General features: G+C 39.5%; 1 protein-coding gene and 1 long non-coding RNA gene across 10 annotated transcripts in view; both read left to right on the top strand.

Annotated features, from left to right (window-relative positions):
* The window catches only part of LOC132535807 (uncharacterized), a 651000-nt gene that overhangs the window by 373970 nt on the left and 261872 nt on the right, over positions 1-15158 (top strand). The window lies entirely within an intron of this gene.
* Positions 1-15158, top strand: part of ENOX2 (ecto-NOX disulfide-thiol exchanger 2) — a 385476-nt gene that overhangs the window by 144977 nt on the left and 225341 nt on the right. For 6 of the 9 annotated variants that reach the window (XM_060183076.1, XM_060183080.1, XM_016185523.2 and 3 more), the window contains one exon: positions 12280-12423. The exons of the other annotated variants lie outside the window; for them this stretch is intronic. In XM_060183076.1, the coding sequence (XP_060039059.1) occupies positions 12280-12423 (144 nt within the window). The remainder of the gene's footprint in view (positions 1-12279; positions 12424-15158) is intronic. 9 annotated transcript variants of the gene reach the window in all.

Raw genomic sequence — 15158 nt, forward strand, 5'->3', positions numbered from 1 at the left:
GAAGCCAACATCACTCTGATACCAAAAGCAGACAGGGACACAACCAAAAGAGAAAACTATAGACCAATTCTCTGATGAACATAGATGCTAAAATATTGAACAAAATTCTAGCCAACCAGATACAGCAGTATATTAAAAAGATTGTTCATCATGACCCAGTGGGGGTTATCCCACAGATGCAAGATTGGTTTAATATATGTAAATCAATCAACGTGATCCACCACATCAACTAAAGCAAGACCAGAAACCAGATGGTCATATCAATAGATGCAGAGAAAGCCTTTGACAAAATACAACATCCCTTTATGATCAGAACACTACAACACTACAACAAATGGGAACAGATAGAAAATTCCTGAAGAGAGTGGAGTCTATATATAGCAAACCTACAGCCAACATCGTACTCAATGGCGAAAAATTTAAGCATTTCCCCTCAGATCAGGTACTAGACAGGGCTGCCCTTAGTCACCATTACTATTCAACATAGTGTTGGAAGTTTTTGCTATAGTAATTAAGCAGGAGCAAGGAATGAAAGGAATACAGATTGGAAGAGAAGAAGTCAAACTCTCCCTATTTGCAGATGGCATGATAGTATACATAGAAAAATCTAAGGAACCCAGCAAGAAGCTTTTGGAAATCAGCAGGCAATACAGTAAGGTGACAGGCTACAAAATTAACATAAAAAGTCAGTGGTATTCCTCTGTGCAAACACTAAGTTAGAAGAAGATGAAATTCAGAAATCAATTCCTTTTACTATAACAACAAAAATAATTAAATATCTAGGAATAAACCTAACCAAAGAAGTGAAAGACTTGTATACTGAAAATTATGAGTCACTACTCAAGGAAATTTTAAAAGACACAAAGAAGTGGAAAGACATTCCATGTTCATGGGTTGTAAGAATTAACATCATCAAAATGAATATACTACCCAGAGCCATCTACAAATTTAATGCTAACCCCATCAAGATCCCAACCACATTTTTAGGAGAATAGAACAAAAGCTACAAATGTTTATCTGGAACCAGAAAAGACCTAGAATTGCCAAAAGAATCTTGAGAAGAAAGAACAGAACTGGAGGTATCACACTCCCAGATCTCAAATTGTATTCTAGGGCCAGTGTCATCAAACCTGCTTGGTACTGGAACATGAATAGACACACTGACAAGTGGAAAAGAATTGAGAGCCCAGAAATCAGCCCCCACACCTATGGATATCTAATCTTTGACAAAGGTGCCCAGACTATTAAATGGGGAAAGCATTTGGTGTTGGAAACAATGGGTTGAAACATGCAGAAGAATGAAACTGAACCACGATATTTCACCAAATACAAAAGTAAATTCCAAGTGGATCAAGGACTTGGATGTTAGAACACAAACTATCGGATACTTAGAGGAAAATATTGGCAAGACTCTTTTCCGCATAAATTCTAATGACATCTTCAATGAAATGAATCCAATTATAAAGGCAGCTAAGGCAAGCATAGCCCTGTTTGACTACATCAAATTAAAAAGCTTCTTCACAGCAAAAGAAACCACTACCCAAACCAAGAGACCTCTCACAGAATGGTAGAAGATCTTTACATGCCATACATCAGACAAGAGACTAATAACCAAAATATATAAAGAGCTTGCCAAACTCAACAACAAGACAACAAATAACCCCTTCTAAAAATGGGGAGAGAACATGGGCAGAATATTCACCACAGAAGAGATCCAAAGGGCTGAGAAACACATGAAAAAATGCTCCAAGTCTTTGATTGTCAGAGAAATGCAAATAAAGACTACAATGAGATACCACTTCACTCCTGTGAGAATGTCATACATCAGAAAAGGTAACAGCAGCAAATGCTGGAGGGGTTGTGGGGTCAAATGAACCCTCCTGCACTGCTAGTGGGAATGTCAATTGGCCCAATCTCTGTGGAGAACAGTCTGGAGAACTCTCAGAAGGCTAGAAATGAACCTACCCTATGATTCTGCCATTCCTCTCCTGGGGATATATCCTAAGGAACCCAGCACACCCATCCAAAAAGATCTGTGTACACATATGTTCTTAGCAGCACAATTTGTTATAGGCAAAACCTGCAAGCAACCCAGGTGTCCAACAACAGATGAGTGGCTGAGCAAGTTGTGGTATATATACACAATGGAGTACTACTCAGCTATAAAAAATGGTGACTTCACCATTTTCAGCTGATTTTGAATGGACCTTCAAATATTTATAGTAAGTGAAATAAGTCAGAAACATAAGGATAAATATGGGCTTATCTCACTCTCAAGCAGTAGTTGAAAAACAAGATCAGAGGTGAAAACACAAGTAGAACCTGAACTGAAATTGGTATGTTGCACCAAAGTAAAAGACTCTGGGGTTGGGGGGGGGAGAATACAGGTTCAAAAACGATGACAAAGTACCTAGTGGGGGTTGTGTTGTTATATGGAAAACTGAGAAATATTATGCATGTACAAACTATTGTATTTACTGTTGAATGTAAAACATTAATTCCCCAATATGTAAGTTTAAAAATAAATATTTATCTTTTGATTGTGCTAGGGATGTGCCACCTAAGTCTGTTGACCACAGCTGCAAATAAGAAATGTTAGTGTCTCTAGCATGGCACCTAATGCATTGAAGACATTTCATTGGGTGATGTGGTGGTTTTCCCCTGTCTCTCCCCTATCTGAAAAACGTCATCCCAGACCAGTGAATCCTAGGCAGCTGCAAGAAAGAAAAAAAAGGTAAGGAAAGAAGGGAGGGAGAGGAGGAAGGAAGGAAGGAAGGGAGGGAGGAAGGAAGGAAGGAAGGAAGGAAGGAAGGAAGGAAGGAAGGAAGGAAGATAGGAAGGAAGGAAGGGGCCCTGTGGATCATATTTTCTTACAATCACCTGAAGCAATTATTAAAAGTGTTAGATTGCATCATAAAGGTTAATCCTAATCTAACGTGATAGTAGCACTATAAAAGGAAATGTGACAGTAATAATTTATTACAGCAAATGGGCACAAAGAGATTATTGATATTCTTTCATAAGAATCTTGAAAAATTCTTCAGGGTTTTTATTCAAAGTCCAGGGCTCTTTTGCATCTATATGGCAGACATCATTGCTTGTGAATTCCTTTACCTGTGGATTGGAGGAGTCACTGAGAACTACTCTTAATTCTGAGATGTTGAACCTCCTGCTTTTGTTGGACAAAAAAAAATTCTCCAAAGACCTCATCCTCAACCCAAGCCCTTCCCCAAAATGTATACTTTCTAAAGTGGCCTTTTGTGTGTTTGAAGTCAGATCATCTGTATTTTGACATGAGAAGATGAGATATGAGGGGGAAATGAATGAGTAAAGTTCAAAGTTTAATTAAATGTATCCTCAGAAATAGAAGGGCAAGGACTACTAGATATATGTACATAAGACTAGAAATTTTCCTTTTTTAATTTAATAATGATCAACAAGACAGTAGGATAAGAGGAGTATAATTTCTCACAACTTCCAACCACCAGAGTTCCATATCCCATCCCCTCCACTGGAAGCTTTCCTGTTCTTTGTCACCCTGGGAGTATGGACTCAGGATCAATATGGGGTGCAGAAGGTGGAAGGTCTAGCTTCTCTAGTTGCTTCTCCACTGGACATGGGCATTGGCAGTTCGATCCATACTCCCAGCCTGTGTCTATCTCTCCCTATTGGGGTAGGGCTCTGGAGAGATGGGGTACCAAGGCTACAGTAGTGAGGTCATCTGCCTAGGGAAGTTGTTGTTTTCGCCGGGCTATGTTGTTTTCGCCGGGCTGGCTTCACGGGCGGGTAACAGATGACCAGGGACTCATGGTTGAGCTGTAGGCAGTATCTCTTTATTCATGCAGGACGCAGCACAATCTAAGCCGAGCTAAGCTAAACTCAAGGTACTGTAAAACTCACAATGCTGTGTTTATATATACTTGCCAAGTAGGGTGGAAACAGGATGTGACATAGAGAGGGTGGAGAGAAAAGTGACTGGTGAAAATCAGAGTGTGACAAGGAGAGGATCAGGGGGTGACAAGGAGAGGGGGTGGAGCAGGCGAGAATTCTATCACTGAACCACTAATGCCCTGGAGGGAGTGTGGTGCTTGTTAACAGCGGTTATGTAAATAGAATGAAGTGGTTATGTAAATAGAATAGTGTTAAGCAGGGGGGATTTAAACCAAATGAAACAGAAGGGGTCTCATGCATACCAAAAGGAAGTCAGGTTGGCATCATGGTAGAATCTGCAACTTGGTGGCTGAAAAAAAATTAACATATAAATCAGAACAAATTGTTTAATAATCAGTATAGCAGATGACATTTGGGGTCTTGGTTTTGGAAAAAGCTAGTAGGTCTATTTTAGGTATATTCCAAGGGCCCTGTGACTTTTCTAGTTTTTGCCTGAGCCTGGCAGCTAATATGCAGGTGGACCAAAGATATTGTCTGGGGTGATGTTGTCATAGTGGGAAAAGGCCCAGAAAGCTAGATCAGGGAAGAGAGGTCCTCCCAAATTTGGGAAAAGTATATACATATTGTTAATTGTAAACCCTATCAATGTGATCTGGGGCCCATATTCAGCACAGAAGCCTGTGTACCCTCTGAATCCCTATAGGTCTGAGTTCACTTTCTCTGGTTGTAGCTAGGAATTTTCTAGGCTGCATTCATTGCAGGACCCATTTTCCTTGAGTGGCAGAGTATGTTGAAGCAGCCTCCCTTCAAAGAGTGGGGCTGTCACTACCATTGTTGACCCACATTGAGGGAAAGGTTCTCTAGAGGTCCACAAGAGGGTCCAATATGTTGTTCATGATAGAGATGACCAGTGACAGTGGAGACAGGATATGTTAGAGGTCTAGGTCAATCATGTCTATGCGGGAATCCCAAGATTCCCTGACTTGGGACTGGATAATAGAGTTGCCTGGTAGTTACCAAAAGAGCCATCATTAAAGTATGCTGTCTCGGGGGTTGGGCAGTAGCGCAGGCAGTTAAGCTCACGTATCTTATTCTAACAGTTGAGCTCAACAAGGTGTACTACCACCCAGCCCTATAATAGCCTTTTAAAATCTGATTTTGGTTGCCCAACATTTACTTGTATTATTCTGTCCATTTTACCCTCCTTTTTTCTATTTTTGTGTGGCATATATATATATATATATATATATATATATAATATATATGATGTATAATATGTAAAATAATATATTATACATCATATAATATATATATATATATATATGAAACATTGACAAAACCATAGGATAAGAGGGGTACAACTCCACACAGTTCCCACCACCAGAACTATGTATCCCAACCCCTCCCTTGATAGTTTTCCTATTTTAATTATCTTTTAAAAATTTTTTTATTTATAAAAAGGAAACATTGACTAAACCATAGGATAAGAGGGGTACAGCTTCGCACAATTCCTACCACCAGAAATCTGTATCCCATCCCATCCCCTCCCCTGATAGCTTTCCTATTCTTTAGCCCTCTAGGAGTATGGACCCAAGGTCATTGTGGGATGCAGAAGGTTGAAGGTCTGGCTTCTGTAATTGCTTCCCTGCTGAACATGGGTGTTGACAGATCGATCCATCCTCCCCGCCTGTCTCTCTTTTTCCCTAGTGGGGAAGGGCTCTGGGAAAGCAGAGCTCCAGGACATATTGGTGGGGTTGTCTGTCCCGGGAAGTCTGGTCGGCATCATGCTAGCCTCTGGAACCTGGTGGTTGCCAAGAGAGTTAACATACAAAGGCAAACAAATTGTTGACCAATCATGGACCTAAGGGCTGGAATAGTGCAGATGAAGAGTTGGTGGGGGGGGGGGGTTCCTCCATTTTGTAGATATCTAGTAGGCTTATTTTAGTTAAATTCCAAAGGGCCTGTGGCCATACTAGTTGTTGTTTTTTTCCTTTTTCTTTTTGCCGCTGAGTCTGAAAGCTGATATGCCAATGTATCCAAGTTATTGTCTGGGGAGATGATGTCATGGCTGGAAAAAGAACCAGAAAGCTGCATCAGGGAAGAGAATAGTAGCTCCCTAATATGGGAAAGGGGTATCAATATTGTTGACTGTACACCCCATCGATTTGATGTGATCTGGGGCCCATAATTAGCTTAGGAGCCTATGTGACCTCTGCATCCTTGTAGATCTGAGCTCGCATTCTGTGGTCATGAGTAGGAACATTCCATGCTGCCCCAATATCAACCCCTCTTCCTCAGGTGTAGCATAGAGTATGTTTTCCACCCTCCCTTCATAGATTTCCTATTCTTTAACCCTCTGGGATATGAACCCAAGGTCATTGTGGGATGCAGAAGGTTAAAGGTCTGGCTTCTGTAACTGCTTCCCCGCTGAACATGGGCATTGACAGGTGGATCCATACTTCCAGCCTGCCTCTCTCTTTCCCTAGTACAGCGGGGCTCTGTGGAATCGGAGCTCCAGGACACATTGGTGGGGTTGTCTGTCCAGGAAGTCTGGTTGGCATCATGCTAGCATCCGGTACCTTGTGGCTGAAAAGAGAGTTAAAAATTAATTAAATAGTTTCTACTTAGACCTAGATACCCTCCTCACCTACTTCCTATTTCACTTCTCTCAATCACTCGAAGGCTAACCTTGTCAGAAAACTTTTAAAATAATTTTTATTGGAGGGGTTATGGTTTAAAGTGCCGCTGTGAACACATGAATACAATATTGCATCTCTCCATGAAAATTCTCTACAGAACATTCTTACCCAAAACTTAGATCCTTTTCCATCAACGGGACTTCAAGGTTCTCTTCATTCTTTCTCTCCCCCTGTCTCCAGTCTTTTGCTTTGTTGCAATACACCCTACCCAATCCAAGTTCTGTTTTATGTTTTCCCTTGCTGTCCTTATTTCTTCAGTTTCACCTATAAATGAGATCATTTGGTATTTGTCCTTTTTGTCTTATCTCACTTAACATGATGCCTTCGAGTTCCATTCTCTGTGAGGAAGAGGAAGTGACTTCATCATTTTTAACAGCTAAGAAATATATGCCACAACTTTCTTAGCCACTCATATTTCATAGGAGATCTAGGTTGCTTCCATGTTTTGGCTATAACAAGTTGGTATTCATAGATCTCTTTGGATAGGTATTTTTGCTTCCTTTGGGCATATCTCCATTATAGAAATTTCTGAGTCAAAGTGTAGGTCTATTTCTACACTAGAAAATTTCTAAATTTGCTCCTTAGTCATCTGTGGCTGCCTTGTTTGTTTTTTGTGAATACCAGTAAAACCCTTAAAAAGTTAAGATTCCCCATGTGTCTATTTTGGGGACAATAAGTAAGTTGACAAATTGAACAAAATAGATCTTACCTCATGGCAACTTTTGGGAGATGTAAGAACCCTCAAAATAGAGTAGATGGCAAGGCTGTTTTTTTTTTTTTAATTACATTATGGGAGGGATAAACATCTACAAAAATCTTGTCACATAAGTACAATTTCTCATCTCTGTGTTAGGTGCCTGCACACCACTCCCATCACCAAATGCAGAATTTCTCCTAGGTGGTGATTTTATAAAACATAAGGAAAGAAAGCAGAATTGTCAGGTGTAGAGTATGGAATGGTTCCCTAGGCTAAAATGGATTCCTTGATTTTAGGTCTATCAAAAAATTCTATAAATATCATTCTTACACTGCATAAGTGAATGAGCTAAGTAACCTCAAAAGTTTCTTCCCTAATCTATTATTTTCCAGTTTCATCATGTGTAGTAGAGAAATGATGAAAATGCCTTCCTAAAAATTTAAAGATAAATTCTGTAGTTTGGGTGAGATGTGTGATATGAAAATTGCTAATAATTTACATTTAAGTCATAACAGATGCTGTGGCACCAAGGATTTTTGAAATTAAAGTGGTGATTTTCTTCTTAGAATTTAAATGGTTTATGGAGAGTGTTTCACTTAAAAACAGTTTTCAGCATGGGTCACATACACAGGATGTAGAAAAAGACCCTATAAGTACCTATTGATTTGCTGATTTATTAGTTTATTCAGTGTTGTCTTAGGGGAGAAATGAAATAATACAGTAAAAATAACTAGGAATCACTGGTGTCATAGGATTTTGCTACCTAGTTACTCCTTGCTATTAAACTACAAATCTTCAGAGAGTCTATAATAGAGTCCTGTATATTATAAAATGTGAATTTGTATTCATTGAATTTTCTGGCTGAATGTGATGCCTTGCTTTTGAATATGCAGTTTATCCCTCTAAGAAACAGGAGTTAATATAGCATGCTGAATTATCAGAATTTTCACATCTCTGGATCATATATGAGGATGATACACAGAAAGCACTTCAAATCTCAGACTTAGTGCCAAACAAAGATTCATACATTGGCTTGAGGTAAAAAATACCTAAATCTCTAGTTGTCATTTGGGCCTAAATAAAAGGTAATTATGATGGTAATCAGATGTGTATTACCGAACATCTGTAATTCATCATCCCCCCTTCCCTGGACTCTTTGTTTTTGGAAAAAGTTACCAATAGCACTGAAAAGTTCAGTTAGCTCAGAGAAAATTCAGACCAATATCCTGACATTGTATATCAGCAATTGTAGGAATGAAAAAAATGACAATTAAAAATTATAATAGGGAGTTAGGCTGTAGCACAGCGGGTTAAGCGCAGGTGGCCTAAAGCACAAGGACCGGCGTAAGGAGCCTGGTTCGAGCCCTGGCTCCCCACCTGCAGGGGAGTCGCTTCACAAGGGGTGAAGCAGGTCTGCAGGTGTCTGTCTTTCTCTCCCCCTCTCCTCTCCATTTCTCTCTGTCCTATCCAGCAACAACGGCAACAATAATAACTACAACAATAAAACAACAAGGACAACAAAAGGAAATAAATAAAATAAATATTTAAAAACTTATTTTAAAAATCATTTAAAATTATAATAATATCAGTTAATATTTACTGAATATCTGCTATATGGCTAACACAGTCTAGAATATTTTACATACTAGACTAGATCTCCTTTTATAGTTTTCACACTATTATGAATTAGGTCCTGTTATCAGTTCCTTTTTATAGATCAGTGCTCTGACACTCTGCAAGAACCTCAGTTATCTCCTAAAAAGACAGGGCATCGATATATACATACATATATTATTCCATGAAATTGTACAGTGTAAAACAAAATAAGAAAAAAAGAGTCATAATTATCCGTTATTAATCAAAGCCTCCTAAATTCCTAAGCATTCCATTTGATGAAGATCTCACCATCCTGCACTAGAGTATTTAAGTGATCAAGATGCTTTTTAAACCTAATTACTTTAAGTAATGTTGATATAATCAGCATCAGAACTTTTAAGTTGTGGCATTAGTTCTTGATTACCATCTGTCAAGTCTTTACTCTGACTACGAGGTAATAGAATGAGTCACCCCCCATACTATTGAATATTAATTCATTCACTCAACATTCACTGATTTGCTGGCATCTGACATGGTGCTGAGCCCTAAGATGCAATCGTGAAAGAAAGAGGGATGGAGGTAGGGAAGGGGGGAGGAAGAGAAAGAGGGAGGAAGGGCAGGGGCTCCTTAGAAAAATGTTCAGACTTACAGAGAAAAATTGATTTAAATAAGATCATCATAATTATAAATAATATATTTGTTTATCTTTGTAACAACCCTGTACAGTGTTATCACTTGCCTTTTACACAAATTGAAACTAAGACTAGGAGACATTACATGATGTGTCAAGAGCTACAAAGCCAGTAAAAGCCAGAGTCAGGCTCTCCCAGACTCTGAAACATATACTCTTTGCACTATATTATTCTATCTACCATGGAACTTGTTTTGGTCAGTATGCTACTGTAGAACAAAATACCAAGAAAGATTTAGATAGTACGTCAATCACATTTGACTCTGATACTGGTCAGGTGTAGGAAACATTATAAATGATCTAAATGTCTAGTTTTTGAAAATAGTCTTGGTCATTATCTAAGTGTTTTCTAATACATGGTGATTGGTGTTTGGTTCATTAATTCTAATCATGGCAAGGATTTAACAGGACATGAATATGAAGTGGATGTAGAACTTAAGATACAGTAGCAAGTTTTCTTTTTTCACTTAGTTACTCAGATATTGTAAAAGAAAAATGTTTAACAAATCCCTGAAGACATTTAATGGAGATGTTCCAAGTAGAGTCTGATTGCTGAAGAAATGTTATGTGGGCTAAAACATTAGCATCAGGATGCTTTTTATTAAAACACAGTTATGCAAAGTCATTTTGTTAGAACCTTAACATGCATTCTACTGAAACTTGATTGATCTTTAGCTAATTGGATTCCAAGCTTTCTATTGACATCTTATAAACTTACCTGAACAATTCTACAGCTCCAGGCCAGAGGAAAATATAGGGTTAAAGAATGAGCTAACCTGATTCCTCTTTTGATAGGATTAGAGAGGCAGTGGATAAAAGGCTTAGGAGAGATCACCTAACTTTGACTTTAACAAAGCTTTTGATTCCACATTTCATGAAGTTTTAATTGAAATGCTTGAAATTCTAGTTGTCACTGTCAGTGAAGTAAGAAAGTATCTCTGCCTGTTGTCCCTGGCTGAACTAACTGTGTAAGATTTGCAGAGTAGCAAATGACTTTTGGAGGTGCTGGGCAGTGGTGCATCTGACTAAGTTTAACTTAACCCAGGTATAAGCTCCTAACCTCCACATGCAGGTGAGAAGTTTCATGATCTGTGAAGTGGTGCTACAGGTGTCTTTCTGTCTCTCTCTCCTCCATTCCCCTTCCCTCTCGATTTCTCTCTGTCATATCAAATAAAGTTTTAAAAAATGATTTAAAGGGAAACAAGGAAAATAAAATATCTTTTTCCATTTTATATGGTACAGTCAGTAAAGTGACATTATTTGAAGAGGAAAGGATCAACACTATCCAAACATGGGTCATAACCCTTTCATCACTCCACCTAACTAAATAACCCTCTTGCAAGTTCTTTGTTTCCTTTCTTCATTTACTATGTAGTTATGGTTTTCTTTTATAGAAAGCTCTGTATTCTTTTTGGAAATGATTTCACCCTCAGGATAGTCTAATGACTGCATCTATATCAGTTATACCTTGCAATGAAATAATGGAAGAATGTCAAGAGATCATCTAAGGAGTACTATACAGGGCCACACATTTTCTTTTCCCCTCATCATTTTTACTGGGGAGGGAGAGGGTTGGTGGTTTACAGTGCAGTCATTATCACATGGGTACAATTTCTCATCTTCCTGTGAAAGTGCTCTGTGGACATTCTTTCCCACATCCCAGGTCCTTCTCTCTCTCTCTCTCTCTCTCTCTCTCTCTCTCTCTCTCTCATTTTTATTTATAAAATGGAAACACCAACACCACCATAGGACAAGAGGGTCACAATTCCCACCACTAGAACTCTGCATCCCATCAACTCCCCTGATAGCTTTCCCATTCTTTAACCCTCTTATTATACACCAGGATCCCAAGGATCGCTTGAGCTCCTCCTTCCCCAGAGTCATTTTCTTTGATGCAATACACCATGCCCAGTCCGAGTTTCACTTTGTGTTCTCCTTCCCTGTCCCTGTTTATTAGGTCTTGTCTATAAGTGATAGCATTCAATATTTGTCTTTGTTTTGGCTTATCTCGCTTAACATGCTGTCTTCAAGTTCCATCCAAGATGATGCAAAGGAGACAACTTCATCATTTTTATTAGCTGAATAGTATTGTATTGTGTATATATGCCATATTTTTTAGCCACTCATCTGTAGTTGGGCATATGGATTGTTTCCACATTTTTACTATAATAAATAGACATAGTCAAACTAGATCCTATGAACATAGGCATACATAGATCTCTTCTTATAGGTGTTTTTGTTTCCTTTGTGAAAATCTCTAGAAGAGAAATTTACGGCTCATAGGTTAGGTCCATTTCTGATATACACTCCCAATAGCAGTGCAGAAGTGTCCCATTTCCCACACATCTTCCCCAACATTTGTTGTTTCTGTCCTTTATGGTGTATGACATTTTCAAAGAGTGGGTCCTGCCACATTGAAACAGGGTCTTAATGACTTAAGGGAGAAGGCAGAAAACCCTTGTTAGACTGTGACCAAAAATATTAATTTTTTTCCCAGACATCTCACAGATGACAGAGCCACAGTCTCTGTGTTTGTCAACAAGATCTTTAAATATGACAGCAGGCAACCGACATTAAAGAATTCGCCTATAGCTCCTAGGTCTTGACATTTAAGTAAGTGCCCTCTGGTGGCTAATATAAGAAAGTCTGGGAACACCCCAGTCCTTGATGGAGTATGGATTTTTGGCTTTTTTTTTCTTCTTTAGGATTGAACCAGCTGCCCTTTGACCCTGCCAACAACAACGAGCCCCTGCAGTTTGGTAGTGCTAGTGGCCCTTTGGCCACAGAAGGTACCAGTGAGAATGGAGGGGAGTCAAGCAAGAAAAGAAAGAGACCAAATACTCCATCAGGTAAGCTAGGCTATAACACACTCTTGTAAGCCAGTGATGTGAAGTCAACATTTTCCCAGAACCCAAAATATGTCAGGCACTGTGCTAGGAATTGCTAGAACTACAGAAATTAGAAAGAGTCCCCTTCCCTGGAGGTACTCATGGTAGTATATAGGGGGAGAATAAAGCATATGCATGAGTAACTCTAATGAGATGGAGTAATTGTCAGTGCTGTGGATAAACAGAGCACAGCCTCAGATATCAAGGCAATTCTTTGCAGCTGATGTGACATTTGTAGACTTGAGACAAAAGATCATTGATTTAGGTAGAATAACTTGCATGTAGGTGGTTTCATTGTACATTTTTCTTTTTGATTGATTGATTGATTGATTAAATAATGGTCAAAAGACTGTAGGATAAGAGGGGTACAATTCCACACAATTTCCACCACCAGAGTTCCATATCCCATCCCTTCCATTGGAAGCTTTCCTGTTCTTATCCCTCTGGGAGCATGGACCCAGAATCATTATGGGGTGCAGAAGGTGGAAGGTCTGGCTTCTGTAATTGCTTCTCCTCTGGACATGAGCATTGGCAGGTCGATCCATGCTCCCATCCTGTTTCTGTCTTTCCTTAGTGGGGCAGGGCTCTGTAGAGGTGGGGTTCCAGGACTCATTGGTGAGGTCATCTGCCCAGGGAAGTCAGATTGGCATCATGGTAGCATCTGCAACTTGGTGGCTCAAAAGAATTTAGATATGCGGGGAAGACAGCATAACGGTTATCAGAGGTCAGGCTCAGGAAAAACCTAGTATAGTCATGGGCCCTTTTGGAATATAAATAAAATAGGCCTACTAGCTATCTTCAAAACAGAGACCTCAAATCTTCATCTGCAATATCCCAGCCCTTAGGTTCATGATTAGTCAACAATTTGTTTGGATTTATATGTTAACTCTTCTTTCAGCAACCAGGTTCCAGATGCTAACAAAGGGATAAAGAATAGAGAAGCTATCAGGGGAGGGGATGGGATACAGAATTCTGGTGGTGGGAACTGTGTGGAGTTGTACCCTTCTTATCCTATGGTTTTATCAGTGTTTCCTTTTTATAAATAAAAAAAATTAAAAAGGATTAAGATAGAAAGCATAACAGATTGTTTAATAATTAGGAACCTAAAGGTAAGAATCCAGCAGATGAGATTTGGAGTCTCCATTTTGGCAAAAGCTAGGAAGTCTATTTTGGGTATATCCCAAGGGGCCCATGGCTTTACTAATTCTTACCTGAGCCCCACTGCTAACATGTAGGTGGGCAAAAGGTATTATCTGGGGAGATGGTGTCAGAGTTGGAAATAGGACTAGAAAGCTGGATCAGGCAAAAGAATATCTCTGAAATATGGGAAAAGTATATAAATACCATTAACTATAAACCCTATCAATGTGATCTGGGGCCATATTCAGCACAGAAGCCTGTGTAATCTCTGTATCCCTGGTAGGTCTGAGCTCGAATTGTACATTTTTTCTTTTTAAGAGCTTGTGTCACTCAACCCTCATTTTTACTTTTGAAAGTGGTAACTATATATTTGCATCTTTTGAGCCCTTCTGTGCTTCCTCAGTACCCTCATTCTTCTTCATGTTTTATGCCTTCATAGTTCTTTTTTTTTTAATTTTTTATTTAAGAAAGGATTAATGAACAAAAACATAAGGTAGGAGGGGTACAACTCCACACAATTCCCACCACCCAATCTCCATAACCTACCCCCTCCCCTGATAGATTTCCCATTCTCTAGCCCTCTAGGAGCATGGACCCAGGGTCGTTGAGGGTTGCAGAAGGTAGAAGGTCTGGCTTCTGTAATTGCTTCCCCGCTGAACATGGGCGTTGACTGGTCGGTCCATACTCCCAGTCTGCCTCTCTCTTTCCCTAGTAGGGTGTGTCTCTGGGGAAGCTGAGCTCCAGGATACATTGGTGGGGTCTTCAATCCAGGGAAGCCTGGCCAGAATCCTGGTGGCATCTGGAACCTGGTGATTGAAAAGAGAGTTAACATACGAAGCCAAACAAATTGTTGAGCAATCATGGATCCCAAGCTTGGAATAGTGGAGAGGAAGTGTTAGGAAGGTACTCACTGCAAACTCTAGTGTACTACTGCTTTCAGGTATATATTTTGGAGTAGTTTATGGATACGTGTGCACATAAGCTCACTCTTACAGAAACTGGTGTATATCTAGGTTATGGGACTTTGTTAGAAAGTGAACCACCTGAGATGAAATTAGAGTGTACTATAAAAGGAAAGGTCTCACCCGAGTAATGAAGCTGAAGGGTTGTCATTCCACTCGTGAAGTCTCTGGACACAGTCTGAGGTGAAGCATGTTGAGGTGGCAATCAATGCATTGGTTAGGTTGTGATCGGCGGATGCAATATTACTTGGTTTGGATTGGGAGATGCATACGGGAAAGTGGGCCCTATCCAAGGGTTCCAGGACTGGGGGAAGTAGGGGCTCTCTAGTGGAGATGTGAGGTTCCTGCTGTCTTAGGGTTCAAAAAGACAATCGATAGTTAATGTTATCATCACATTATTTGGTAATTGGGTTAACTTTGAAAAGTCCTTTTGTTATGGTTTGCTGTACAGTATCCAGTATCTTGTATATAGCTGTGCTATTGGATGCTTCTAATCTACTTGGTCTAGGCTTTTGAGAGAGTCCGCGTATCAAATACACAGCCTATATATTAAAAGGATTCAGTTTGTGTTTTGAGAAACTTTGAGACATACAA

The sequence above is a fragment of the Erinaceus europaeus genome, chromosome X, assembly GCF_950295315.1.
Source record: "Erinaceus europaeus chromosome X, mEriEur2.1, whole genome shotgun sequence".
In the NCBI taxonomy this organism is placed as follows: domain Eukaryota; kingdom Metazoa; phylum Chordata; class Mammalia; order Eulipotyphla; family Erinaceidae; genus Erinaceus; species Erinaceus europaeus.